Source organism: Bradysia coprophila, chromosome III (genome assembly GCF_014529535.1).
Source record: "Bradysia coprophila strain Holo2 chromosome III, BU_Bcop_v1, whole genome shotgun sequence".
Classification (NCBI taxonomy): domain Eukaryota; kingdom Metazoa; phylum Arthropoda; class Insecta; order Diptera; family Sciaridae; genus Bradysia; species Bradysia coprophila.
Window position 1 is genome coordinate 4821833 of NC_050736.1, and position 23889 is coordinate 4845721.

At 34.4% G+C, this 23889-nt stretch overlaps 2 protein-coding genes and 1 long non-coding RNA gene across 4 annotated transcripts; 1 reads left to right on the forward strand and 2 right to left on the reverse strand.

The window, feature by feature from the left end:
• Nucleotides 1–3098: 3098 nt before the first annotated feature.
• LOC119079213 lies at nucleotides 3099–19896 on the reverse strand. The gene is made up of 3 exons (XR_005088132.1): nucleotides 19866–19896; nucleotides 3573–3575; nucleotides 3099–3234 (listed from the first exon to the last, which is right to left on the reverse strand). It is a non-coding gene; the product is annotated as an uncharacterized LOC119079213 (long non-coding RNA).
• Nucleotides 4464–10074, reverse strand: LOC119079055 (ATP-binding cassette sub-family A member 2-like). The gene is made up of 9 exons (XM_037186863.1): nucleotides 9670–10074; nucleotides 9341–9613; nucleotides 8414–9267; nucleotides 6417–8350; nucleotides 6035–6196; nucleotides 5626–5969; nucleotides 5237–5572; nucleotides 5129–5177; nucleotides 4464–5067 (listed from the first exon to the last, which is right to left on the reverse strand). The coding sequence occupies exons 1-9, from the start codon at nucleotides 10057–10059 to the stop codon at nucleotides 4589–4591; spliced, it is 4821 nt and encodes a 1606-aa protein (XP_037042758.1). The 5' UTR covers nucleotides 10060–10074; the 3' UTR covers nucleotides 4464–4588.
• On the forward strand, nucleotides 10798–15177 carry LOC119079116 (putative uncharacterized protein DDB_G0287457). 2 transcript variants are annotated; one of them, XM_037186952.1, is made up of 3 exons: nucleotides 10798–11145; nucleotides 11193–11290; nucleotides 12743–15177. In XM_037186952.1, the coding sequence occupies exons 2-3, from the start codon at nucleotides 11225–11227 to the stop codon at nucleotides 13904–13906; spliced, it is 1230 nt and encodes a 409-aa protein (XP_037042847.1). In that variant the 5' UTR covers nucleotides 10798–11145; nucleotides 11193–11224; the 3' UTR covers nucleotides 13907–15177. The 2 variants fall into 2 exon arrangements, with proteins under 2 accessions (XP_037042847.1, XP_037042839.1); XM_037186944.1 differs by having other exon boundaries at nucleotides 10798–11290.
• Nucleotides 19897–23889: the final 3993 nt, after the last annotated feature.

The following is a 23889-nucleotide window of genomic DNA, read 5'->3' on the forward strand; positions in this document are numbered from 1 at the left end:
AATATTGAAGATTGTAAATTGCATTAACAATCAATATCAGTCACATAACTTATTATAATTTTACATAATAAACTGTACAATCCGTACGTGATAAATATTTAAAAAGCATCATCAGCCTTAAGTCTAAATCATAAATCGAATGTCCGGCATCGACAATCGAATTTAATTTTAATGGTTTTTGTTCCGTTAACGAACCATGACGCATTCTTGTGTATTTATTGCCCGGCATTGCAGACACAATGAGAGGGTGAGGCTGATAATCAAAAATAAAATATTTCTTTTTTGCACAATACCGCCGATGACCGTATGACCATATTTGAAAAATAAAAATTTTGCCTCCTTTCTCGGATATTCCTTGTTGTGAGTCAAAGTACATTAATATTACACAACCATGGGACAAAAAATGTCATTGGTGCTTCTTGTGAAAAATTTGTTCATACGAGACGAATTCGAGATCAATAAACAAACATTTGTTAACCTCGAGGTTAACCTCTTACATTCGGCTGTTCATCTGCTATCGATAACGACGACAAAAATAATGACAAGCTCTGGGTAATGTAGTTTTTTATATAATATGTTAAAAAAATTGAAGTACAAGATTTGAAATCTGCCGACTAAAAATACTTTGATCGATTGAAGTAAAAGGCTCGATAATAACACTGGTCATATGCTTGCCGTCTGTAACAGGTTAACAAGAAGTCGTTTTCATTATTAGTGCGATCGCAGATACTCAAAACCTTGAGGTGAAGTTAATTTATCGTGTTGTTGGGTAAAAATTGCTGTAGGATGTTAATAGATAACAAACAAGATATCAAAGGCTACAATTCTCATTTACATATAATATCATTTATTATCCACAACAACGTCACCCACAAATACTGAGCTATAGCTAACATGATGTGATGGCTAATTTCAATAAAAAGAATTTTATCCGGTAAATTCGTTTAAAACCCATGGAAGCCCGTCTGACAAACAAGTTCAACAATATCTCTGTTGCTTCCATTAGAGAAATTTCAGGACATCAGAAGACCTTACTGCCTGTGTAGGATTAATGGTCGGAGTTAGTTATAATGTATGACTGAGGACCAGTTTCGTGGGAGCGTTTAAAGCTCTCTAAAATCTTCTTTTAATAGACATTCGATCCTAAACCATCAAAAAAACAATGAAGAATGATTTAAGGTTGGTAATGAAATAAGAAATAACATTTTTGAAGGGTGTAAAGATGTTTTTTTGGTTTTAAACGTACCATCGAAAATGGTCTTTACTCAATACTATTACAGAAAACAGAAATCCTCCTCGGCGCTATATACCCATATACGATCGGCTATATAGCGATGATAGAGTTAACAACAATTCTGTATGTAATAGTAATGTCTACGTGATGTAAGGTTTACTAGTCAACTGAAGAAAATGAAGGCGATTCATTGCTGACATTCATAAAAAATATAATTTGATTTAATGCAGCAGCAAAAAAAATCAATTTACTTACATACAAACTACTCTTCATATAGTGAAATTATCCATCACATCCATGTAACCAGAACTTCACTTTTTTATATAGCCGTCGATGCAAACACACAAAAACTAATTAAATTTAATCAAAAATCTCTTGTGCTGTAATAAAATATCACTTTTTTCCCAGTGCTTCCTTCCAATGCGAATAAAAGTTGAATTTTTACAAAGGAACAGGACGAAAGTAATCCTAAAATTATACATTTTGTGGCACACTTTTGATCACGTGTCGTAACATCAATTTCTTTTGAAAATTCAAATTCCAAATATGAAAAGTGTTTTTATGCGCTATAAATGCAAGGGTCCATGCCGAATAATGTAATTTAGGTATAAATAATAATAACGAGTGTGTGTGTACACATTAAAAATATAAAGTGAAAACATCTATTATAAAAACTATACGCAAAGGTTTCACCATATATACCATAAACCATATAGAACCAATAAGATGTGAGAATGAAATGAAAATTATATCGACAACGACACACACAGAAAAAAAAATCGTTGTGATCCATTTCAAATTAATACTATGCGTGAATCCCCTCTTCTTGTTGAGGGTTTTAATCTATGAGTTGAAATGAAATTCGACAATTTTTTTATGTTAACTTAAAAGTTAGCATTTTCCCATTCCCATCGAATTTCAAGAAAATGTTAACAGTTCTCGTGAGAAATATTTGAACGTGTTATGGGAATGTGATTAAAAGGACGACCGAGTTTAAACGCCTTTTATTTGTTGGTGAGAAAGTGTTCTCGGTTTGTAATTTAGCGTCAGATCAATAGAATTTCTACATTAAAACGAACGAAGTTAAGAATTTTGAACTATTCTTTGGAAATTTGTGGTCGTCTGTGAAAGGTTATTATTAGAACTGGGAAGGAATGATAAAATACTTCTTCACTCTAAGCTTTACGCGAGCATCCAACAATTTGTTTAAACGCACAGATCGTAATTGCGATTTTTTGGTTCGATTTTATTAGGAAAACTACTTCATCTCGTCGGCAACATGACTCCGATATCTCAGGAACTACTGAACTGATTTTGAAAACCTTTTTTTTCCTTGAAAGGTAGTAACAAGTTATGAATTTTGAGCATAAAAAAAAATGTCAGTGAAATCAGCACTTTTCGTCGTATTCTCTAGAGGCTTTTCAGTTTTTCCACAATAACTTCTGAGGCGTATGGCCGATTGACTTCATGTCGAGCTCAAAATTCATTACTTTTTACTACCTTTCAGGGAAAAATAAAATTTTATCAAAATCGACTCAAATGTATTACAAATTTGGTTTAAGGAAAGCTGTTTTTTTCAGTTTTTCGACAATATCTACCGAACCATACGGCCGATTGACTTTACGTCAAAATTACGGCTCAAAATTAATAACTTCTCACTGCCTTGCAAGGAAAAAAAAAGTTTAACAAAATCAGTTTAGTAGTTTCTGAAATATCAGAGATACGCCCTTCAGTTATGTTGCCGACGATCTGTTATGTATAAGCGACGAGAAAAGTAACCAACGAAAAATGGCTACCACTTATTACTATATAGTTAACTGTTAAAACTAATGAAGTAAAAGATTTTGCGTCGATCTTATTTTAACCAGTACGGCTATTCATCTGTTATCGATAACGACGAGAAAAATAATGACAAGCACTGGGTAAGCTGGTCCTTTATATAATAGAATGCATGTTAAAAAAATTGAAGTACAAGATTTGAAATCAACCGATTAAAAATACTTTGATCGATGGATGCATCCGACCCGACAATAATACTGTTCATACGCTTACCGTCTGATTAAGGAAATTAAATTCTTACATTATAAGCGATATTTGCAATAGTGTTCCTCAAGCACAGCTTATCAAAATATCTTGATCGATTTTTAAGAGTTTTTAAGTTCTTTTTCGATGCCATTTTATGAGTTTAATAAAAAAATATTTGAGAAATCTGAAGAATTTTTAGGAAATTTAATTCTTTAAAATCTGCCTTGGTTTTGCTTATGAAATGATTTTTTTTAATTTGTGGAACGAGTTTTTCATCACTATTGATTTATAGATAACGTCGCGTCGTCCAAACTAACTCTTGTTGCAGTTGTTTATTTTCCACCTTCTTGCGAGAAGAAATTCGTTTAAATAATTTTATTTAAAAAAACAGAAGCCAATGCCTGAAATTTTTCACTGCAAATAACTCTCATGAGCAACTTCTACCTGTGAGAAGTAATTGAAAGTTCTAAAACGTTAGTAAAGCTACAAACAGCCGTGCAAAATTGTTTTACCAATCAGTTCGTGCAGCAAAAATACGTGCTAAGAAAATAAAATGAGAAACGTTATAGCCGAGAGATACTGCACCTTATTTATAAAATCATTTTTACGAGCGGTGGCGGTGCCGCAGAGTTACTTTATATTCTCAGATAGATTTATATTCTAAAACAATTAACCCTGTTTTCGCAAAGGTTTTCGTTTATTTTAAATTAAACTTAGTGCTGTGTGCATCATAAAATATTTCCGACAGTAACATCAACAAACTGACTCATAAAAATAGAAAAGCGAGAAGGGACTGACGTTGAAAACCATAACAAATTAGACACTTTTTTTTCGTGTGAAGTCAAACAGTTTCACAATTAAATGTAACGCTTTAAAATAACATTGCCGCAATTCAACATCAATTAAATTAAAAAAAAAAAAATCATTCGGACAATGGAATTAAATTCAATTGTAAAATTGTTGTTTTTTTGGAGTGTTGTTCTGAGTGGATTTGAATGTCCTTTTTGTTCCATTTGCACTTGGGGTTATTTGCATTTTTATTTAACCAAAAAATTTGATTATGTGTTTGAAATGGGGACATCAAAAATTACAGTTACTGCACTGAGCGATTTGGGTGTGTGGTGGTGTTTTTAGGAAAAGCACAGGACGAAAATAGAAACATAAAATAAAATCAATAAAGTAAATTAGAGTTTTATAATTGGATCACAAATCAAACTTTATCTAAACAAATGTTCATGCTGTAATGCTGTTTTATTTATAAATTTTGCAGACGACAAGAAATCAAGGCTAATACATACATCAGAGTTGTTCATTCCAGTCTATTATGTCTCACACAGAAGCAGCCTCAATTTGTTCTTCCTTCGTAAAGTGCATGAAAACCTGTTCCAGGGACATTTGGGTGACCGTGAAATCGTTCACTATATTCTCCGTCTTCAATCGACTCATCATAGCGAACACCTCAGACCATTTCAGTTTTTCCGTCGACACATTGAATGTGATTAGGTCAAGATATTTTTCCTTCAGCTGAACCGTCGGAAACAGTTCGTGAATGCGGGTGTTAATTTGGAATAATTCCGATTCATCGTCTCGTTTCATCTTAATGGTGAGATTGAAGCCTTTGGAAAATTTGTTCTTTAAATGTTGTGCGGAGCCCAAGCATCGAAATTCTCCATTGGTCATAATTGCAATGCGTGTGCACAATGCTTCACATTCCTCCATGGAATGTGAGGTTAAAATAACGGATTTGCCAGAATTTCGTGTCTTATTGACTACTGACCATAACTGACGTTTTGAATATGGGTCGATGCCTTGAAAAATATTCCTTTTAAATTGAATAAATGTGAGTCAGGGAAAATTTCATTTATTTACCAGTTGTAGGCTCATCCAGGAATATAATGTCTGGATCACCAAGCACTGACTGAAACGGAAATAATCATTACGCATGATTCGTACAAATTTCTCATTAGTTACACTCACCAGTGCCGCGCTAATCTTCCGTTTGTTACCACCACTATACGCTTTGATTTTCTTATCAAGATGCATTTGAAATCCGAATTCCTTCGCCAGATTTTCGATGATTTCATCGATTTCGTCAATGGGAATTCCACGCATCAGTGAAAATATTTTCAAATTTTCGCGACCGGTAATATCGAACAGTAATGCGTCGAACTGTGGACAATAGCCAATCGATTTTTGTGCTCCGATCATACTATTTTTCATGCTGTTTCCTCGGATCCAAACGTCCCCAGATGAAATTATTTCGTCACCGGTCAACATTTTAAAGGTTGAAGTTTTGCCGGCACCGTTGACACCCTTAAATTTTTACTTCCAAATTTTTTGAACTTGGAATTATTTCATTCACTTACCAATAGTCCAAAGCACTCTGATGTGTCCACACCGAGATAGAGTTGGTTGACTGCCAATGTATTGCCATAAAGCTTTGATAATCCTTGCAGCGCTAAATTCGAAGCCTTCAATTCGTCGCCGGTCATCTTTTCAATTTTCTGTTTTTCATCCTCAACGTCATTATCAAAAACAGTTGTCGTTCGAAGACTTTTTATCGGATTTGTGACAATCGTCTTGATTTTATAAATTAATTTCTCGAATATTAAATGATCCATTAGTACACACATCGACAGGAATAGAATTCCGGAAACGATCATCATCACAATATTAGCACCAACTCCATTTGATTCGAAATGGAAAACATCTGAACACACAAAATTCCAATTATAGAACATTTAGGCCAAGAAATGATTTCATTGTAAAAATTACTGGAAGCTTCAACTGGGAAAAGATGAAATGAAGCGATCTTAGAGAAGCAATCGATCAGTGAGAAGGGACCAAAAAACAACATTATCCAATAAATAATATCCGATAGAACGTTTGAAGAGATGAGGTAATAACACAGCAAGTAGACGATGTACATCACTCCACCTGAAATTAATCGTTAATAGTAATCTCATAGATGTCTACAGATGTAGAGAGAAAAAGTTGAAAAGTCGAGTTACCCTTCAATGTTTGACTATCCCGGGATACCTCGGGAGGAGTAGACTTCGAGAATCATGATAAAACGCGACTTTTCAACTTTCTACTTTCAACCTTGTCCATGAAAAGTACAATTTTCGGTCCCAAAAACCTATTAAAATCAACTCACATAAAACTCCATAGACGGATACTAAGGCCTCTGCGGTCGCATGTTTTATAAACATAAACGACGCCATGTATATGAAAGGAATGGCTGAAAATCCGTAAGTCAAAAGTAGTACCATTACAGTTCCAACCTGGTCTGCCGTTCGAAAGTATGGTCGGTGAGTCAGCGCGACTATGCCAACTATTATGTACATTGTTAGAATCAAAAGGAGGTAGTCGATAATAAACGATGCCGTCCAGTAAATAAATCGATTAGCTCCGCTTATGAATTGGAGTAGTTTAGCTCGTGTTGTTCTTTCCTTTACTTTAATTGCGATAAAAATCGATGGCCAATAGCAAGTGAGTAAGTAGAACATGAGGAACATCAGCAAAAAGTTGATAATCGTTGCAGAGAAAGATAGTTGCTCCTCAATGGGCAACTCCTCATCCTCAGCATCGTCCTGTCTCAGTCCCATTTTTTTCCTTGTCAAAGCGTCCACATCGTTTTCAGGATAGTATTCATAGTACGCCGAAATATTGAACGGTTTGATCGAAAGAATGATGTCAGACTGATTTCCCGCTACCGTTTTTAATATTGCACGATGAATAAGATTTAAGCCTACCATGTGAAGGAAATATGACGATCGACTACTCTGGGTCCAAGCGGTAATAGTTCCAGATTTCAATGTTAACCCAAATAGATTCCGTTCATAAGTCCCTTGCTCGGACATTCGATACTTTTGTAGAATGTAATCTTCAAAATTGTCTACTTCTTCAATGGTATCTTTCCCCTCGAAAAGGCTTACGTAGTTCAGAAACAGATATGGATTCGATCCATCATTTGCGATACCAGTTTCTGTCTTATTGAAAGATGAAAGTGAAACATTTTCTGGAATTGTAGGATCATAAGCGTACCAGGAATCAAATTCGATTGGAATTGCCAAAAAAACGAACATTAAACCAGCAGTCACTAGTACTAACCAACCAATGGGGTAGAAGTTCCGTCTGGTAAAATGAAATTTTTTCAAAATTATTGCGTAGACCTGATACAGCATGAGTGTAAACCCTGTCACTTTTTTCGTAGGAATGACATCATTTAAGAGAATATTGTCGGTAGTCGGTGCACTGCCTGTCCTATCGGATCCAACTTTAATGAACACTTCTTCTAGCGTTGTTAGAGACAAACCGAAGCTGGAAATGTTTAAACTCTGTGTTAGTTCCTCAATTTTTTCGAACATTTTAGGAAATGTTGGCAAGTGGTCTTCGTTCAAAATGAAAACAGCTTCCGTTTGAGCGTCGGATTCCAGATGTGCATCCGGAACAAAGTCTTGTAGAATTTTCAAAATTTGATTGGAATTACATCCCTGCTTCTTTACGCAAATCAATTTGTATCCTGAGCCGAACCTCTTCTTCAGGAAAAAAGATGACCCGACCGTTTGCAATTGGCCGTTATTCATGATGGCGATTCTATCACCCAAAACATCGGCCTCGTCCATGTGATGTGTTGTCAGTAAAATTGTCCTTCCCTTTTTCTCTTCAATCAATAAATTCCACAGTGACCGACGTGCACTAGCATCCAAACCGGATGTCGGCTCATCCAACATTATGATATTTGATCCTCCTGCTAAAGCAATTCCGATTGATAATTTCCGTTTTTGTCCACCGGATAGTGTTTTGCTGAGCGCATCAATCTTATCATTAAAATCCAACAGGCTCACGTATTTGTTGATTTCATCTTCAATGGCTTCCTTCTTGTTGACGCCCTTCAAGCGACAGAAGAAAATTAAGTGTTCACGAACGGTCAGTTCATCAAACAGTATATTGTGCTGTGGACACAAGCCCAGAGATTTTCTGGCCTGATCGATATCCATTCGAATATCGTGTTTGTTTAGAAAAGCTGTTCCCGATGTTGGCGAAAACATTCCAGTTAACATATTCAATGTGGTTGTTTTGCCGCAACTGGAAGTAGAACAAAATCATCTTAAAATGAGGACTGCACAGACAATTATGAGTAGCCATTACCCATTATGACCCAAAAGAACCGTTATTTGATTCTCATACATGTTCAAGGAAAATTGATTTACAACTGTCGAATTGCCAAAGTTTTTCGTCAGGTCTACTATCTCTATGCCCACTTTTAAGTTTTCCGGATCCTTTTCGAAATCTTGGTTCGCCAAACTTGGTGGTTTCTCTTTCACGTCGACTTCCTCAGCATGACCATTCTCAGATTTTTTGAATAAATTTCTAATCGCTGACAATGGAAAATACCACGGCTTTGAAACACCAATGCTTCCAGTGAACACTTGCTCAATGTAAACCGTTAACAGCATATGAATGATTGACGCAATTGTAAACGAAAGCAAAACTTCCAATATTGAAAATTTCACATAATTATCATGTGACGCCAAGTTTCCAAACTGAAGTCCAACACGATCTTGTTCAAGCTGTAGAATCATCGAAATTCCTTGCCCTAGTCCCGTATTGATTGGCAAACAGAACAGCAGCTTCACAATGTAGTTAAACGATGCAAAATTATCACCGAATTGATAATGGAATGCGTAACTGATAACAAATAGAATCGAGCCCACTCTGCCAGCTGTTGAAGCTTTCTTGAATATAACGCTGATAAGAAAACAGAAGGTTATAGTGGCGATGATGTAAAATACGAAGAAAATCCAAATCAGAAAGAAGCTGCTGAACTGAAAGATTGCTTGGTCGTGGATTATCTTCACGCATAGGAAAACCGTCACAAGTGTGTAGGCAATAATTGGTATGAAAAATGAACTGGTCAACCATGCCGTCCAATGCAGTGTGTTAGATAGTCCCATAATTCGCATTGCTTCTTTCAATTGACTTTCACGTTCGATTGCTACATTCTAAGTTAAAATCAAATAAATTTTTGGTTTTGCTTAGATGATCCGTGTTAAGACTTAAGACAGACTCACTAACCTTGATAATTTTTGTCGCTGTGTAGAAGGTGGCTAATACTAATACCAAAGGCAGAAGTATTTTTAGCCAATAAATAAACTCGTCCGTTGCCGATCTATAGTATGAAAATGATGTGAAGTCGAATTCCGGAATGCTAGTCAGATTGACGGTAGCGATAAAACTTTTATCTATCGCATTTTGAATCGTCATAGCACAATATGGCAACCATTGAATTTCCGCAGGATATGGAAATCTTATGCTGTATTTCAGTATATCAGGTGGGTTAATGATGTCCTAAGAAAAGTTCCATTGAAGAACGGGTCAAAATGATGAGTAAATTCAGCTGTTACCTTCAGCGAATCATCAAACTCTATTCCAAGTACATTCCGCGGCTGCTCGGCAACCAAGAAGTCATCCAAAGTTTGAGCACTGTCGAACGATTCGTACTCCGATATACTTTCGTTGAAGATCGTTCTCAAAAATTCCTCAGTCCATGCACTTGTAGGAGAGTAAGCAACTTTCGAAAGTAGCTCATCCCAGCCGTAGCAATACAAATATGGTGTAAATGTATAGTTCGATGTGTAGAGTTGCTCATTTTCGTGACGGAAATTTGAACGAAGCCATGTAAATAGGATCACAATAATAACTGGTAGGATCACTTCAATGATTGCACTTATATAGTGTCGCTTCTGAATGGTCAAATTTTTCCACACCAGAATTCGATACTTTTCGAACGACATTTCACCTGATACTGGTGAGTGGAGTTAGCCACTTAAGCTCTCAAGCATATTATTTCGTTGTCAATCGATACGGTTATCTTATCCATATCCAATTCCAAAATAGCCTATTCAGTGAATCATTGGAGTCGGTAATTCATATTTGACGATGCGTATTTGATTGTTTCGTTTGTGGTAAGAAGACTCAATTTTCATTCAAATTCGCTTACGTTGTTGTAGCTTACTTATTATCACGTAATGTTATGATTAATGCAAACGAGGTAAACAGATAGATATGAAGTAATTTGTTGAATTCCATGAAACCGAGAAGTGCATTCGTACTTGCAAATTTAGAGAAACTGGCTGAGACTACAGACCCCGCTGATTTGAATCTGAAGATTTGCATTGGGCTTTTCCTGTCAACATCTTATTAAAATCATTGGAGTCCCAATCATGCGACTCAAAGCATTTTCGCATACATTGTATGAGGTTTGTTCAATACGAACGATACTGCATAATACATAGGTGACACATAATACTCAGCAATATTTCTATGCCATGAAAAGACATAGTCAATAAATTATTAAGAGGATGAGGAGGAAAAGCATGTATATGGTATCCTTACAAACGACATATATGACCGTAAAAAATACTCCAAGGTCAGTGCATTTTTTTCAGAAGACACAAGCAGCGAGATTTAACAAGCCATTATTCAAACCTTTCAGATTATCATAATATTTATGTTCGGTGAAGAGCATATGGAGAGAACAAACAACTTCCCCTTTTCAGCAGATATATACTCGCCGCTTGAAAGACGAAAGTTCAAAGCATATTTCTGTTGTGAATTTTTATATACACACACATACGTTGCACACGCGATAGCAAAGAGAGGGGATGATTGTTCAACTAAGGGTGAAATGTCATAAGGAAAACACGCGTATACCATTCATTCAATGAGTTGAGTTCTATTGATATAGAGTCATTTCGCTGTGCCATCATAAAATGTTGATTACAAGTTTTCGAGTAAAATTCGATAAATTTGTCTTGTGAAAAATAAGTTTTTGAGTTTCTTTTAATGTGAAACAATGTTTTAGTTAGAGACAATGGAAAATAGTGGTGTAAAAAGACAATTATCAATACGATTAATTCAAGTGAAAATCTGTGTTTTAACTAGTTAAACGATTGGACTATGGAATATTTGTCTTCGAAAAACATGAGTCATTTAGTACGAAGGACGAAGAAGTGCTGTACAAAGGTAGATATTTCCCATATTTTAGGTTTAAGAGGCATCAATGCTTAGCTTAAATTGTAGCCTACGTCTGTTTGTCTCGTATTTTATTTTTGAAGATATCTTTTCGTCAGAATCCTTTTTGAAAAATGTACGACTACGAATCTGTTAACTTTAAATAAAACTTAGTTTTGGTTGTAATCGTTTGAGGTTTGACCAGTTTTGAGAAAAGTCAGCAGTTTAACGAAATTTCCATAAACTGCTCAGTTTTCTCAGAGCTGGTCAAACCACTACAATCAAATCTATTTTCTGTCGAAAGCTAACACATTGGTGGTCCTTATTGCGGACCCATACTTTTGAATCTGGAGAGATATCATCGAAAGTAAATCAAATACCAGTATTTATAAAACGCCCAAATGTTTGCTTTTCAGCAAAGCATCGATTCCTCTTAAGAAAACGAGGTGTTACCGGTTTCTGTTTATAATTTCAATTTAAAATTCACTTTCGTAATTTGAATTTTAACTTCCTTTACTTCGGAGATGTAATCAACGTAATCCTAAAGAGGCATCGATGCTTATCTAAAATTGCAGCCTAGGTACGCTTACATGTCTCGTATTTCATTTTTGATGATGTCTTTTCATCAGAATCTTTTGAAAATTGTCCAACCCCAATAACGACGATCACAAATGTGTTAACTTTAAATAAAAATTAGTTTTGGTTGGAGCAAGAGCACGGCAGAGTAATATAAGCCAGGCAGAACGCTCCTGCCCGGTTAACTTTACTCTGTCGTGGTTGGAGTCGTTTGACCAGCTCAGAGAAAAGTCAGCAGTTTTCTGATATTTTCATAAACTGCTCCGTTTTGAATGAATGGGGTAGCCAAACTACCACAAACAAATCTATTTTTTGTTGAAAGTTGGTAGTGGTCATTGTCGTCTTAAATTTTTAGAAAAGGATTTTGATGAAAAAATATCATCAAAAGCAATCAAAAATAGAGGATTTAAAAGGCTAAGCGTCGGTGCCTCTTAAATTTGATATGTTGACACGACACTTTCACACTTTCCATCGCTCACTCTTCTTCACAAGTCTCGTCTTAGTTTATTACTTTACAAGAATTTGTTCATTCAAATTTGAACACGAGAATAATAAACTTACGTGGGAGAAGAAGCTTACATTATTGAATTTTATGATTGTGGGATGAAAGACGTGATTTGATTGTTCAGTGAAGGAGATTCAACGAACAATTAAGTTGTTTCAGGACCTGTTAAAAAATATTTGCTTTTGAACAAGTTCAATTTATTGAATAAATTTAAAATTGATTTTAAATTACTCGTTATACTTACACAGCAGGTGAAATAATGCATCTGAACGGGGAACTGATGTTCACATTCACCACTGTATCTTGTCACACCGATAGTTTAATAAGTCATTTGTTCCGGCTAAAAACATTTACTGAAAAATCGAAATTTCTTCCATTTACAGCTTCTCCGTAAAATAACTTTCAACGACAATCTATCTTGTCCATCCGCAACGAAACCGTCACAGTCAACAATTTATGCTCAACAAAAAAATCATCAACCCTCCGGTCGTCGTAAAATTGCACCCAGTCCGCAACATTCAAGCGGAATTTTATTTGCTCGTTCCAGTGAGTTAAACACCAATTTAGATGGTTTATCTTTGGACGACGAAGACGACATCAATATGAACACATTCTCGTCCAATAAAAATTTTCGATTTGATAACAATATAAAGAATTGCTTTCGTATCCAGAAGCAAAACTATGTTCCGCAAGAAAACGAAGACGATAAAAATAAATCTACTAACAATAACTTCAGCAGCAGCAGCAGTAGTAGTAGCGATGTGAAAAACTCCATTTTCGTTGATGAAGAAATAATATTTACAGAAAATAAAATTTATATATCGGCGACAGAGAGAAACTTGAAGCAATGTGAAAGCAATAATAAAGTGTACAAGAAGCCATTCGATGCAATCGGTGGCAGCAGCACCAATTTTAATTCAATATCGTTGTCACCAATCGATGGAAACGGAAAATGTTGCGGCAAATTAGGTTTCAATGATTCGTTATGTGCAAGTGAACAAATCGTTTTCGAGAAAGTCAAATACGATAAAAATAAGAAATATTTACAACCCCCATCTCCGTCCAATTCCAGTGAACACAGCACCACATCCTGTGAGTTAAATCAATATCTTGATAACTGTTACAGTAGATCTACGCAGACTAATCGCCTTTCCACCTACGATAACGTCGATTATGAGTGGGCCGGCAATGATGAAAATGGTAATTCCTCGAATTATACAAACAATTTTAATTTTTCGATAAAAGGTCAACATCAAAAGCAAACACCCAATTCCATTAATGATAAGCATAACGAATTGTACCTAAAAAACTCCGACTCGTGGAAATTCTTCAACAAGCAATATTTGCAGAACAGTAAATTTTTCGACAATCACAAAATCATCAAAAATAACACAATTCATTACGAAACTGTGTCGGATAGTCGACGGACTAGCGTTAGTACGTTGGACACGTGGGTGGACGACGAATCGTTCGATAATTCGTTTAATGAAGAACTGGAGAAACGGTGTCCTTCCGTACCGTCGTCGGTACGAAATTACAGTCGCTAAAGTGATTCCATAATCCATGTACATCTATAGTATGGATTCCATACACCGTACTTGGAGCAAAGTAATTTTAATATTCATAACCTTTTATGAAAGTAAATCGTATCGCAATACAATCACGAAATATGTTACTTCCGATCTTTAAAGCATCGCATACAGTTTTATGCAAAATCTATTACTTCATTCGTTTTAAATTATCTTTGAATTATCTAACTTATTGTAACTATTGAGTGAGAGTAGTCATAAAAATCTAACATTACATGTATCTGGACTCGGTCTGGGTATATTTACATCAGAACGATCCTTTGTGATGTAAAATTTATGTCAGGCTTTGAATAAAATTTCTTAAACAACAATTTACTTATAGACAGAATCCTGCATTGCTTTCATATCTAAATGCAGAAAGGACACATGTCAAATTATCGAATTACAAGGAAAATGAATTTCATTGATTTACCTTCGTTTCGAATGGTGTGACGATGTCAACTAGAAGTTTTTTAATACTTCAGAAGAAATCACATTGTTACGTCACCCTATGGAATTGAAGCTTAATCAATGAAATTTTATTTTTCTTATAATTCGCTAGTTGGACATGTTTCCTTTCTGCATTTATATCTTGAAGCAATGCAGGATTTTGTCTGTACGTAAATTGTTCTTAAAGGTGATGTTATGTCCGTCGTATATTTAGATATTCTATTCATATAGCGACAATCTCAACTTTAAATTTAAAACATAATCTGGGCTTAGAAGCAACCTTCAGCTCCTCATAACAGTCTCCATTTTGCAATCCATCCATCTTAAATCCGTTTCAACATAAAACTGTATGGAGTCTCTAATTTTCAATAGATTCGAAGAATGTGCCAGTCGGATGTACTGTCAGCTTTATGCATTCACTACTTTTTATCCTGTACCAACTCGGTACTAACACAGTACTTTAATCTTTCATCTCAAGCTATTCCGTATATGTATTAAACATTATGATGTACATAAACATATAAATCTTATTCGCACATTTGTCTTCGTCTATATTAAAGATAGAAACATGGTTTTTCGTCAATGTACAATTTTAACATTTCAATCGAGATGATGGAAATTTGTACAATTTATAATAAAGTTGAAGAAAGGAAAACTTAAAATCAAAATGTAATAAGAGAAAAGTTAAAATTTAAAAACTATAAAATAATCGTAAAAATTATATGAAATAAAAAATTTATATTTTAAATAAGATTATATTTATCTGGTAAGATGTGCATATTGGCAGACGAAAATATATATACAAACATTCCTAAAACAAAATCTGTTCTTTCAATTCAATCCAGATATTATACAACCCAGGTGGCTACGAACATTAGAATGGAAATCTCTCAATTACCGTAAGTATTACAAAATTAAAATTTACCATCCTCCATCTCAACTTTCATTCAGATTGTAATTTCATTTACTGCTGTTTATTATTCGAAAATTTCATTACTTTCTTTATATTCATGGAAATATTCACGGATAGCCAAAACAAAAATTGTAGAAACGAGTCAAGAGTAAATTTGGCGACTACTTCTGTCGCAGAAGTAATAAAATTGGTTTTATGAATGCAGAAAAAAAAATCATCTAAAATGAGGATATCGATCCTTTTCTTGCCATCTAGCACGTAGGACAGCCTTAACCTAAAATTGCATAAATACGCCATGTAGACGATGATAAAACATGATTGTGATGTAAATGAACATCTTATTAGCTGTACCGTAAAGTAAAGTTGGATCAAGAATTTGGTCGTTACTCTTCAGTTTCGATAATAATGTATTGACTGAAATTGTTTCTGCTAGTTATCCGGATCCCGTCCTGGATTCTTTCCTCGTATCATATTAACATCCGGAAATGACAAACTTTGGAGTAGACAGGTGGCAAAATGTCCCCCTCCGTTCGCAAAATTTAAAAGTTTCTTTAAAAGTGAGTACAAAATTGATGTCCGATGGAAGATTTTGTGTATGCTCTGCTATCTCAAAGGAGATAACTTCATGTTCCCAATACGTATAACGAAAAATATAAATTAAATTGAAACAACCCTCAAGATAATATCCCGAATGACGCTACTTCGTAGAAGCACTCTATCATTTCATTAAAAGTATTTTAGGTGTACATTGAGCAAATTTTCACTTGAACTTCGGCTTTTCGAAAACTTGGAAAATGCCGCTTGGAAAAACATATTTTTTCTTTAAATTGGAAAAATTCCAAACAAAAGTTCGGTTTATCGTATTAAAGATATTGTGGATTCGATTCGATTTGCGCCCCGTCCCTGTATTCAATACATTTTATGCATACAAAAGCCAAATAAGTCATGTATATTTTAGCATTTATTGTTGAAAAGTTTGAATTGTTATTTTTGGTAGCAACACACGTTACATGTATCGTGTGCGGTAATGGTATATCTACAGACCGTTTTGAATATATTCCGCAATACAACAGCTATATATTAGGTTGAATCAACGTATACAAAAACATATAATTTGATTCGAAAAGTTGCTTCTATCACGCAAATTCATGGGCTAAGAAAATCGAAACAGCGTACTAAAACCTTTACTGTGTATAACATTCTGGCATAAAGGCAACGTCTATGAATTTGCATATTGACTTTCTATTGCAGACTACACCACCTTTAGCAACCAATACTTTTACTTTGTGCCCGAATTTCCTAGTGCAGGGTGATTCATATCAGCAGGTAGCGTTAGATACATTTTACACATGACAGAATGGATGCAATTGCCGCATTGATCGATTATAGTCTGTGCATAATATTTTATGAGTTTCTATTGGAATGGTGTGTAGGTACTCATAACTATTTTCCTATTTTCTCGCTTGATTAATTTATTATGCATAACATCGACTGAAGGGAAAGTGCTGCCCTATAATTTTGCATTAAATTCTGAAACAATATTTTTCCGTTTCGATGAGACTATTAATAGGAAACTCTATTTAATTGTAGCTTTTCAAAAAAGAAAAATTATTTTGTTATTCTATTGAATACATCGTAGGTATTGTTTTCGGGCTCGATGTGATTATGTTTAGAACAGCATACCTTCCAATACATGGCATCCCATTGATATAGGCGTACTATAGCTGGAAATAACAACAAAAGTAATTCATAAAGTAAATTGTTTTCTTGTTATTAAAAATATGTTTCGCCAACCGAGTCTAATGGCTACCGCTTACTGTTCAACACCCTGTTCTGTGTACATGCTATCATTTTAAGGAAAAAGCTATTTTAACACTTTGTAACTTCATAGAATTGATTTTCTTAAAACGGAAACTTGTAGACTTAAAACATTGTACGACGTATAGCCTCTATCCACTATACATGTAACCGTACAAATTATATGTGTACGCAATAAATCTATTAGCCTTGCGTCAGACAGTATAACTTTTGTTAATACTGTTACTGTTAGAGTGTATTTTTACTCTTGATTATATTAATGTTCATCATGAACTTGAGGTACGAGTAATGGACTTGATGATAAAAATCTACCCTTTCAACTTTCAGCGATTTTATTCATTTTATATTACCCACATTTTCGACGTTCCATCACAAACAAAATGATTCGCCGATATTTTTTTGAGTAAACGAAATTTCTTTTTAGCCGAACTTTAAAATGTACGGATAAAAGTGTACATTTTCCTGAAATTTACCGAAAAGATAAGTACGGACTTCTGGTGTATGTGTGTGATGGGTATTGTGTAAAATTATGTTTTCTCATGGCAACAACGACTTAAAATTATCTTTGAGATTATGTCGAGTTGAACAACTCAGAATTTAATTTGAAATTGTTAGGCTAAACAAAATTACAAAAGTATTGAAGAGGGGTAGATCTAAAGTAGTTGCCTAAGCTCAGGCTTTACATTAGTTTCAAATTGAAGTACGTGATTTCTGAAAAAAAAATAATTTCATGCTAATAGGACATCAATGTACGTTAAAGAAAATAAATCATATCAAGTAGACAAACTGTCTATAAAGCTTTCGAACCATTTTCTCTTACGTTTCGAATTGAAATTTCAAGAAAATTGTTCACCATCTTCCCAATTACAACCGGTGTATACTAAAATTAAGGAGACGCGGAAAATTCCATGTACCTATTCATGTTCATTCAATTACGATAGAATTCGGGAAACATAGTAATGTAATTTGAATATCACTAAACACACACACGCTTACACATGGAGTAATGAACATACAATCGTTTTACATATAAATATAGAATACTATGCACACAATAGCACACCCCTATGGGAACACTTTACAAGCCGATATTTATCTGTTGAGGTCGGTATATATTATGAAAAACATACAAAAGGAAATAAAAATATACTCGGCTGATTCCGTGAGAACGATGGGGTAAGTAAAGTCACATAGTTTAGCACCCTATCAAATATATTCGGTTTCTGGTTCGAATGAATAACAAATATGTAGAAAATTGAATTTTTCATGAAGAATATGTTTTGCTAATAAAAGTAGCAGTACTTAATGCGAATTAATCATTTATATGTATTGTGGATGTATGATGTGGCTATACAAGTTTTTGGTGTATAGGCATATTATGAGTCCTTTTTTTCGGTTGAGTGTTGATGGTAAATAATTTTTATATGCACATGTATCCTTCATTGCGGCGGTGACTTGTTTAGTGTTTAGTGCAGAGTGTGGGAAATCTATTTTTTTCTGTTTCGTTTCTATAATTAACATGAAGGTGACTTAATAACCATTGACCCATTTATGTTCTCATGAAACGTTTCGATTTATCAAAATGTTATGGGGTGTGGGAAGTACTCTAACTCACAATCGATATATATGTATTGATATATATCTAAGCTGTTATCATTTTTTGATCAAATCAAATTAATTTCGTTTCATTCGTTTGTTGTTCGATCGTTATTTTATTTGTTTTATTGATGGCTTAGTAGCACGTGTATAATTACTATTTGTTTAGTTTTATGAATTCTAGTCAACAAACGGCTATTAGTAATCTGTTAACTAGTACGACGAAAAAAAATTAGTGACAGCCTGTGTTGTAAAAATGTAACAATGGTAAAGAAAATAAAGTAAAAGATTTTGCTCGCAACACCTCACGGAAACTCGTTTTTCGTCATGACAGTAGCGTCAAACCTCATTTCCGATGGTCTTCGCGAGTGAAGATTTGGAGATACTTATTTTTATTTATATTACAAGAGGACGCCACACTCGTCAAAACAAAAATCTCCGAACCAATACACAATCTACCATAGAAACGAGCACTTTATGTAACAAAGGTTAATTCAAAATCCATTTTTCGTGTGAATTTTTTTCATCCGAGGCGATGTCTCACTTTTACCCCGAGTTTTCTAATTGATTTTAAATGTAACACCGTCGAAAATTTAGGAAAATCGTTCTTTTCATCTAATTTCATGAACTTCTGTGGCCCACAGCATGTAGAATTCATTACAAAACACGGAATAAAATTTGAAGTCTCGTTTCCGGGTGTTTATTGACCTCAGACTCGCCTCGGATCACCCCCAGACACTTCGACATAAAATATATGTGAATAGCGTGAATACATAGATAAAAATATGGACCTAGATCTAAATCTTTTTGTGATTAACAGTACGCGACCGAATCTTTTTTAGAATTTAAATTTAATCCCATCAGGGATTTCTTGAACTCATCCCCAAATAAGGAATTAAATTTTAATCTTTTAGGTCCTGACGTTTGACGCTTGTTTACTATGAAAATGAAAATCTCATGTTAATCCGATCAAAATGTTATTTATAGTGCAATGAAAAAATATTATAATCCCTCCTACTTTTACTTAACCTGTTACATACATCTGTTATCGATAACGACGACAAAAATAATGACAAGCTCTAGTACTATGGTTCTTTTTATAGTAAAATGCATGTTAAAAAAATTGAAGTACAAGATTTGAAATCAACCGATTAAAAATACTGTGATCGTTAGAAGTAATAGACCCGATAATAATTCTGGTCATATGCTTGCCGTCTGTATCAGGTTAAGAAGAAAATAAATAAAAAAACGATTTTTTCCGGATATGATGTTATAGTTTTTATCTAAACGTCTGATATGAGAAGAAGCTTTTTTGTGAATGAGAAATGTTTATATTAAACAGATTTTTTTTTTTATTTATCTGACGAGATTTGAACCCGGGACCTCCTGCATTTCAGTCTACGATTTTACCACTGCTGCAATTAGTTCTTAATCCCAACGTGGCTTATTGTGAACGGTTGTTTCAAGTAACAACTAACTCCTCGTGAGATTAAAATTGGGATTAAAATGCAAATTGATAGATGGCAAGATCGACACTTCAAACCTCACTATTTTTTCATGATTTTCATTTTTTTATTCTTCTGTAGTTTTTTGACTATTTTTTATAAAGTGTTTAACCATTTAAATTCAAAAATGTCTGTTTTCCCATAGTAATGTGGAATAGTTCACAGTTGAAAGGACATCGGGGAATCTGGCACACGCGATCATTGTATGCGTTCTTTTACTACATGTAACGAAAAGTCATGACGGTGCCAGATTCGCCCCTTAGAGGTGAATCTGGCACACCATCAATTCGTATGGTGTGCCAGATTACCCCACGCCGCTGAAAGTGGCCTTCCTGCAATTTCTTTCAATTTCTATATCTATACTATCTTTGTAATGTCTACATTGATTTTATGATTTATTCAAGCTAGCAGTATCTTTATAAACCGACTTAAAATTTTTATTTTTAGCCTGGTATCGCAAGGCACAATAAAGCATTGAAACATTTTAAGACCAAATAAATGTCCGTTACTAAATGAACACAAAAGTGTGATTTCAAGACAGTCAATTAAGACCGAAAATTCTGAGCAGCAATTTCATCGTTCAATCCCCAATATTATTGTTTAGTCCTACTTTTAATCCCTGAAGGAATTACATTTTTCAATTTCAAGCGAAGATTAAAAATCTAATCCCGAAAGAATTACTTTTTGAAATTAATCCCCTCGGAGCTAAAAATTGTAATCCCATATTTTTATCTGTGAGTGTCTCACCTCATCAACAAAATTCACACGAAAACTCTACTTTTCAACTTTTTATCCCTTTTCATGTAAATAACTATAATCGCGATACGCTCAGTAAAATACAGCTTGAATGGACTCTTATTAAATCTAAAATATTACCTTTGACCAATATGAACACATCTAGCGAATAATATGAAATTACAAAAATACCGAAAATGGTCAAACAAATTTGGAAAAACACAACTTATAAAGCTGTTCACCGCGATTCGGTCTAATTTATGTAAATATATCCAAGGGGTCGCGAATACGTATTCAACGTATATGCATATGTCCAAGCTCATTTACAATTCAAATTTCGGAATGAGCTGTCGATGATCATTGAACTGTAAAATATTTAAAATAAATTGACCATTGGTCAAGCGCTTATTAGAAACATTTTTGAGAGTGCGACATTACCCATTCCCGGTATTAATTTGTTGAGTTACGAGTATGATAATTTCAATATTATTCATATTGTTAATCTCTTTTTTTTGGAATTGTAAAGGATTGTCTTCGCCAATGCGTTCGCTCATTACTTTTAATGATGCCAAAACGGAAGAGTATTCACGCTTCATCACTCTTTATGAGTGAAATTGGAAAAGCATCCCTATTTGAAAGCAACGTTAAAAGGAGTTGTATATTAAATTTTGGATCTGTTCAGTGTTATATTGTCTCATATTTTGTAATTTTACGTAAAAACTTAGAATATCGAAGAAATCTTTGCATATAATTTACCCAATACGAAATCAGGGTGGAATGCTCAATACCCATCGAAAGTGGCGCTCAAGTAATAATTCGACATATGAATTACATACTTACACTGTAATATTAGTTCGAAGTATGCGATTACAATTGTGTACACAGCAATAAATTGACCTCAATCACATTGAGTTCATCGTAGGAAAGGTAAAACTTTTTGTAGTACGGTTACTTAGTTATAGTTATTAATAAGCGTTTGTCCAGAGTAAATTGTGTCCTGTGTTTGCCACGGTGAACGTTATACATGCGTTAGCGGTGTGAATAACATTTCGTCTTCATGGAACGAAAGCATCAATATGACATTTTTGAAAATAAAAGCAAAATTTCTATTACCTCACCATGGGTAGAAGCTAGAAATATTCTCACTTATTGACAGACACTTCAACAATTTTGTAATTTTTTTTGGATCGAAAATAAGGTTATTCACACAGCGCACATGGAAAAGGTATTCCTATTTGTAGCAGACAGTATAATTCGCAAATGTCCAGATCAATAAAAAGAGTGATTTTTATAACCACATTACAAATTACGATAAAAACTGTACTATATCGCTACCATCAACCCATAAAAAACTATTTCTATTGAATACATATTATCTTGTATGCCACCGAAATTGATTATCGTATTAGCTTCATTTGCTCAGACATCGTAGAAAGAATTTGTTTATTGAAAAAGTACACAAATACGACCTTTTACCAAGACGTTTCCAATCCGGGGCGTGAATATTTTGATTATTGATAACTGATAAGCCAATTGACATTATGAACGAATGAAATTTACCAAATTTTTTATTCGACGATCGCATTTGTCAATTGTAACTTTAAGTAAGTTTCTCAATATTTAATTTCCGACCAGGGTATTGTCGAGCGAATGGTTAAAATGTATAGTTGTTGCATTTACTATATAAATCGAATAATGGCTTGTTATCGCAACGTTATACTAAACGAGTATTTTCATCAGTACGTAGGTCAATTAAGTAGAGGTATTGAATAGTTATTTATGCAACTAATCATTCACAGTCATCGTGTAAATAGACATTTTTTGTATCGCGTTCCTTGTGTTAATTCTTTTTTTTTCGCAGCAAGTTACGAAAAGTAGTACTTTCCATTGCCTTTATTGCGAAAATCGTTGTATACAACTCACTCGTTGATAAATGCTTTTTTAGGTACTAGATGTGTAGATTGTCACTCGAGGCCGAAGCTTGTATTCTCGGTTGTATAAATAACTATTTCGAGGAAATTAGTGAATCTGTGTAATGAATTCGGTTCGGTTGAGTTGAAATTCTTGCGCATGATATTTACTTGGCTGCATTAGCGTCACTTGTGATGAAATGTAGTTACTTCTGTAAAGCCACCAGTAAATAAGCGAAAAAATTCCATGCATACGTCATACGTCACGCAAATCAGGCATAAGAAAGTTCACTTTTCGCACCGCCGTTGCAGAAAGAAAAATTTTGCATTCGTCACACAGAAAAAGTACCGAAAATTTTTTACTCGTATACCAAAGAAAAAAGACCCTCAATTCCACATTCAATTTTAACTTTTTTCTATTCTAATTTTTAATGACAGAGGCATGTGTAATGCACAGTGTAAGACCTGTTAATTATTCATCTGTTATCGATAACGACGACAAAAATAAAGAAAAGCTCTGGGTAAACTGGTTCCTTATACTATATTAAAATTCATGTTAATAAGTTGAAGGACAAGATTTGAAATCAACCGATTAATAGTATACTACTTCCGAGGTTCCGAGTTGTGTACAACTTGGAACCTCGTAAGTACAATGCTTTACATGATTAGGCAATTTAAATGAAAATGAAGCATGCCGTAACACGTAAAAATAAATACTTTGATCGATGGAAGTAATAGACCCGATTCTGGTCATATACTTGCAGTCTGTAACAGGTTAATATTTTATCACAAGTGGCCATGAAAATATTCTATCGCATTCGTAGCTAAGTCGAAAGAGCTAGTTTAAATCAGTTATGATTATGCAAAGGGTAGATTTTCACATATCGAATCTGAAGTCACCTCCAGTAGCGTGTGTCGAATTTTGAGACTTGTAAAGTCCGCGATATCCTGTGTGCGGAAAATGTTGATCATCGAAAACTCTGTGGTCGAGGTGTCACGGAAGAAGTCCCTCCTATCGACTGTGCCCCAGTCGTC

Bases quoted from the DNA above. Each gene is read 5' to 3' on its own strand.
- LOC119079116 (XM_037186944.1), top strand. From the start codon at position 11,225: ATGGAATATTTGTCTTCGAAAAACATGAGTCATTTAGTACGAAGGACG. The intron at 11,291-12,742 runs GTAGATATTTCC...TTCCATTTACAG, and splicing joins CGAAGAAGTGCTGTACAAAG to CTTCTCCGTAAAATAACTTT.
- LOC119079055 (XM_037186863.1), bottom strand. From the start codon at position 10,059: ATGTCGTTCGAAAAGTATCGAATTCTGGTGTGGAAAAATTTGACCATT. The intron at 5,573-5,625 runs GTAAGTGAATGA...TAAAAATTTAAG, and splicing joins CAGAGTGCTTTGGACTATTG to GGTGTCAACGGTGCCGGCAA. The intron at 5,068-5,128 runs GTAAATAAATGA...ATATTTTTCAAG, and splicing joins CCTGGATGAGCCTACAACTG to GCATCGACCCATATTCAAAA.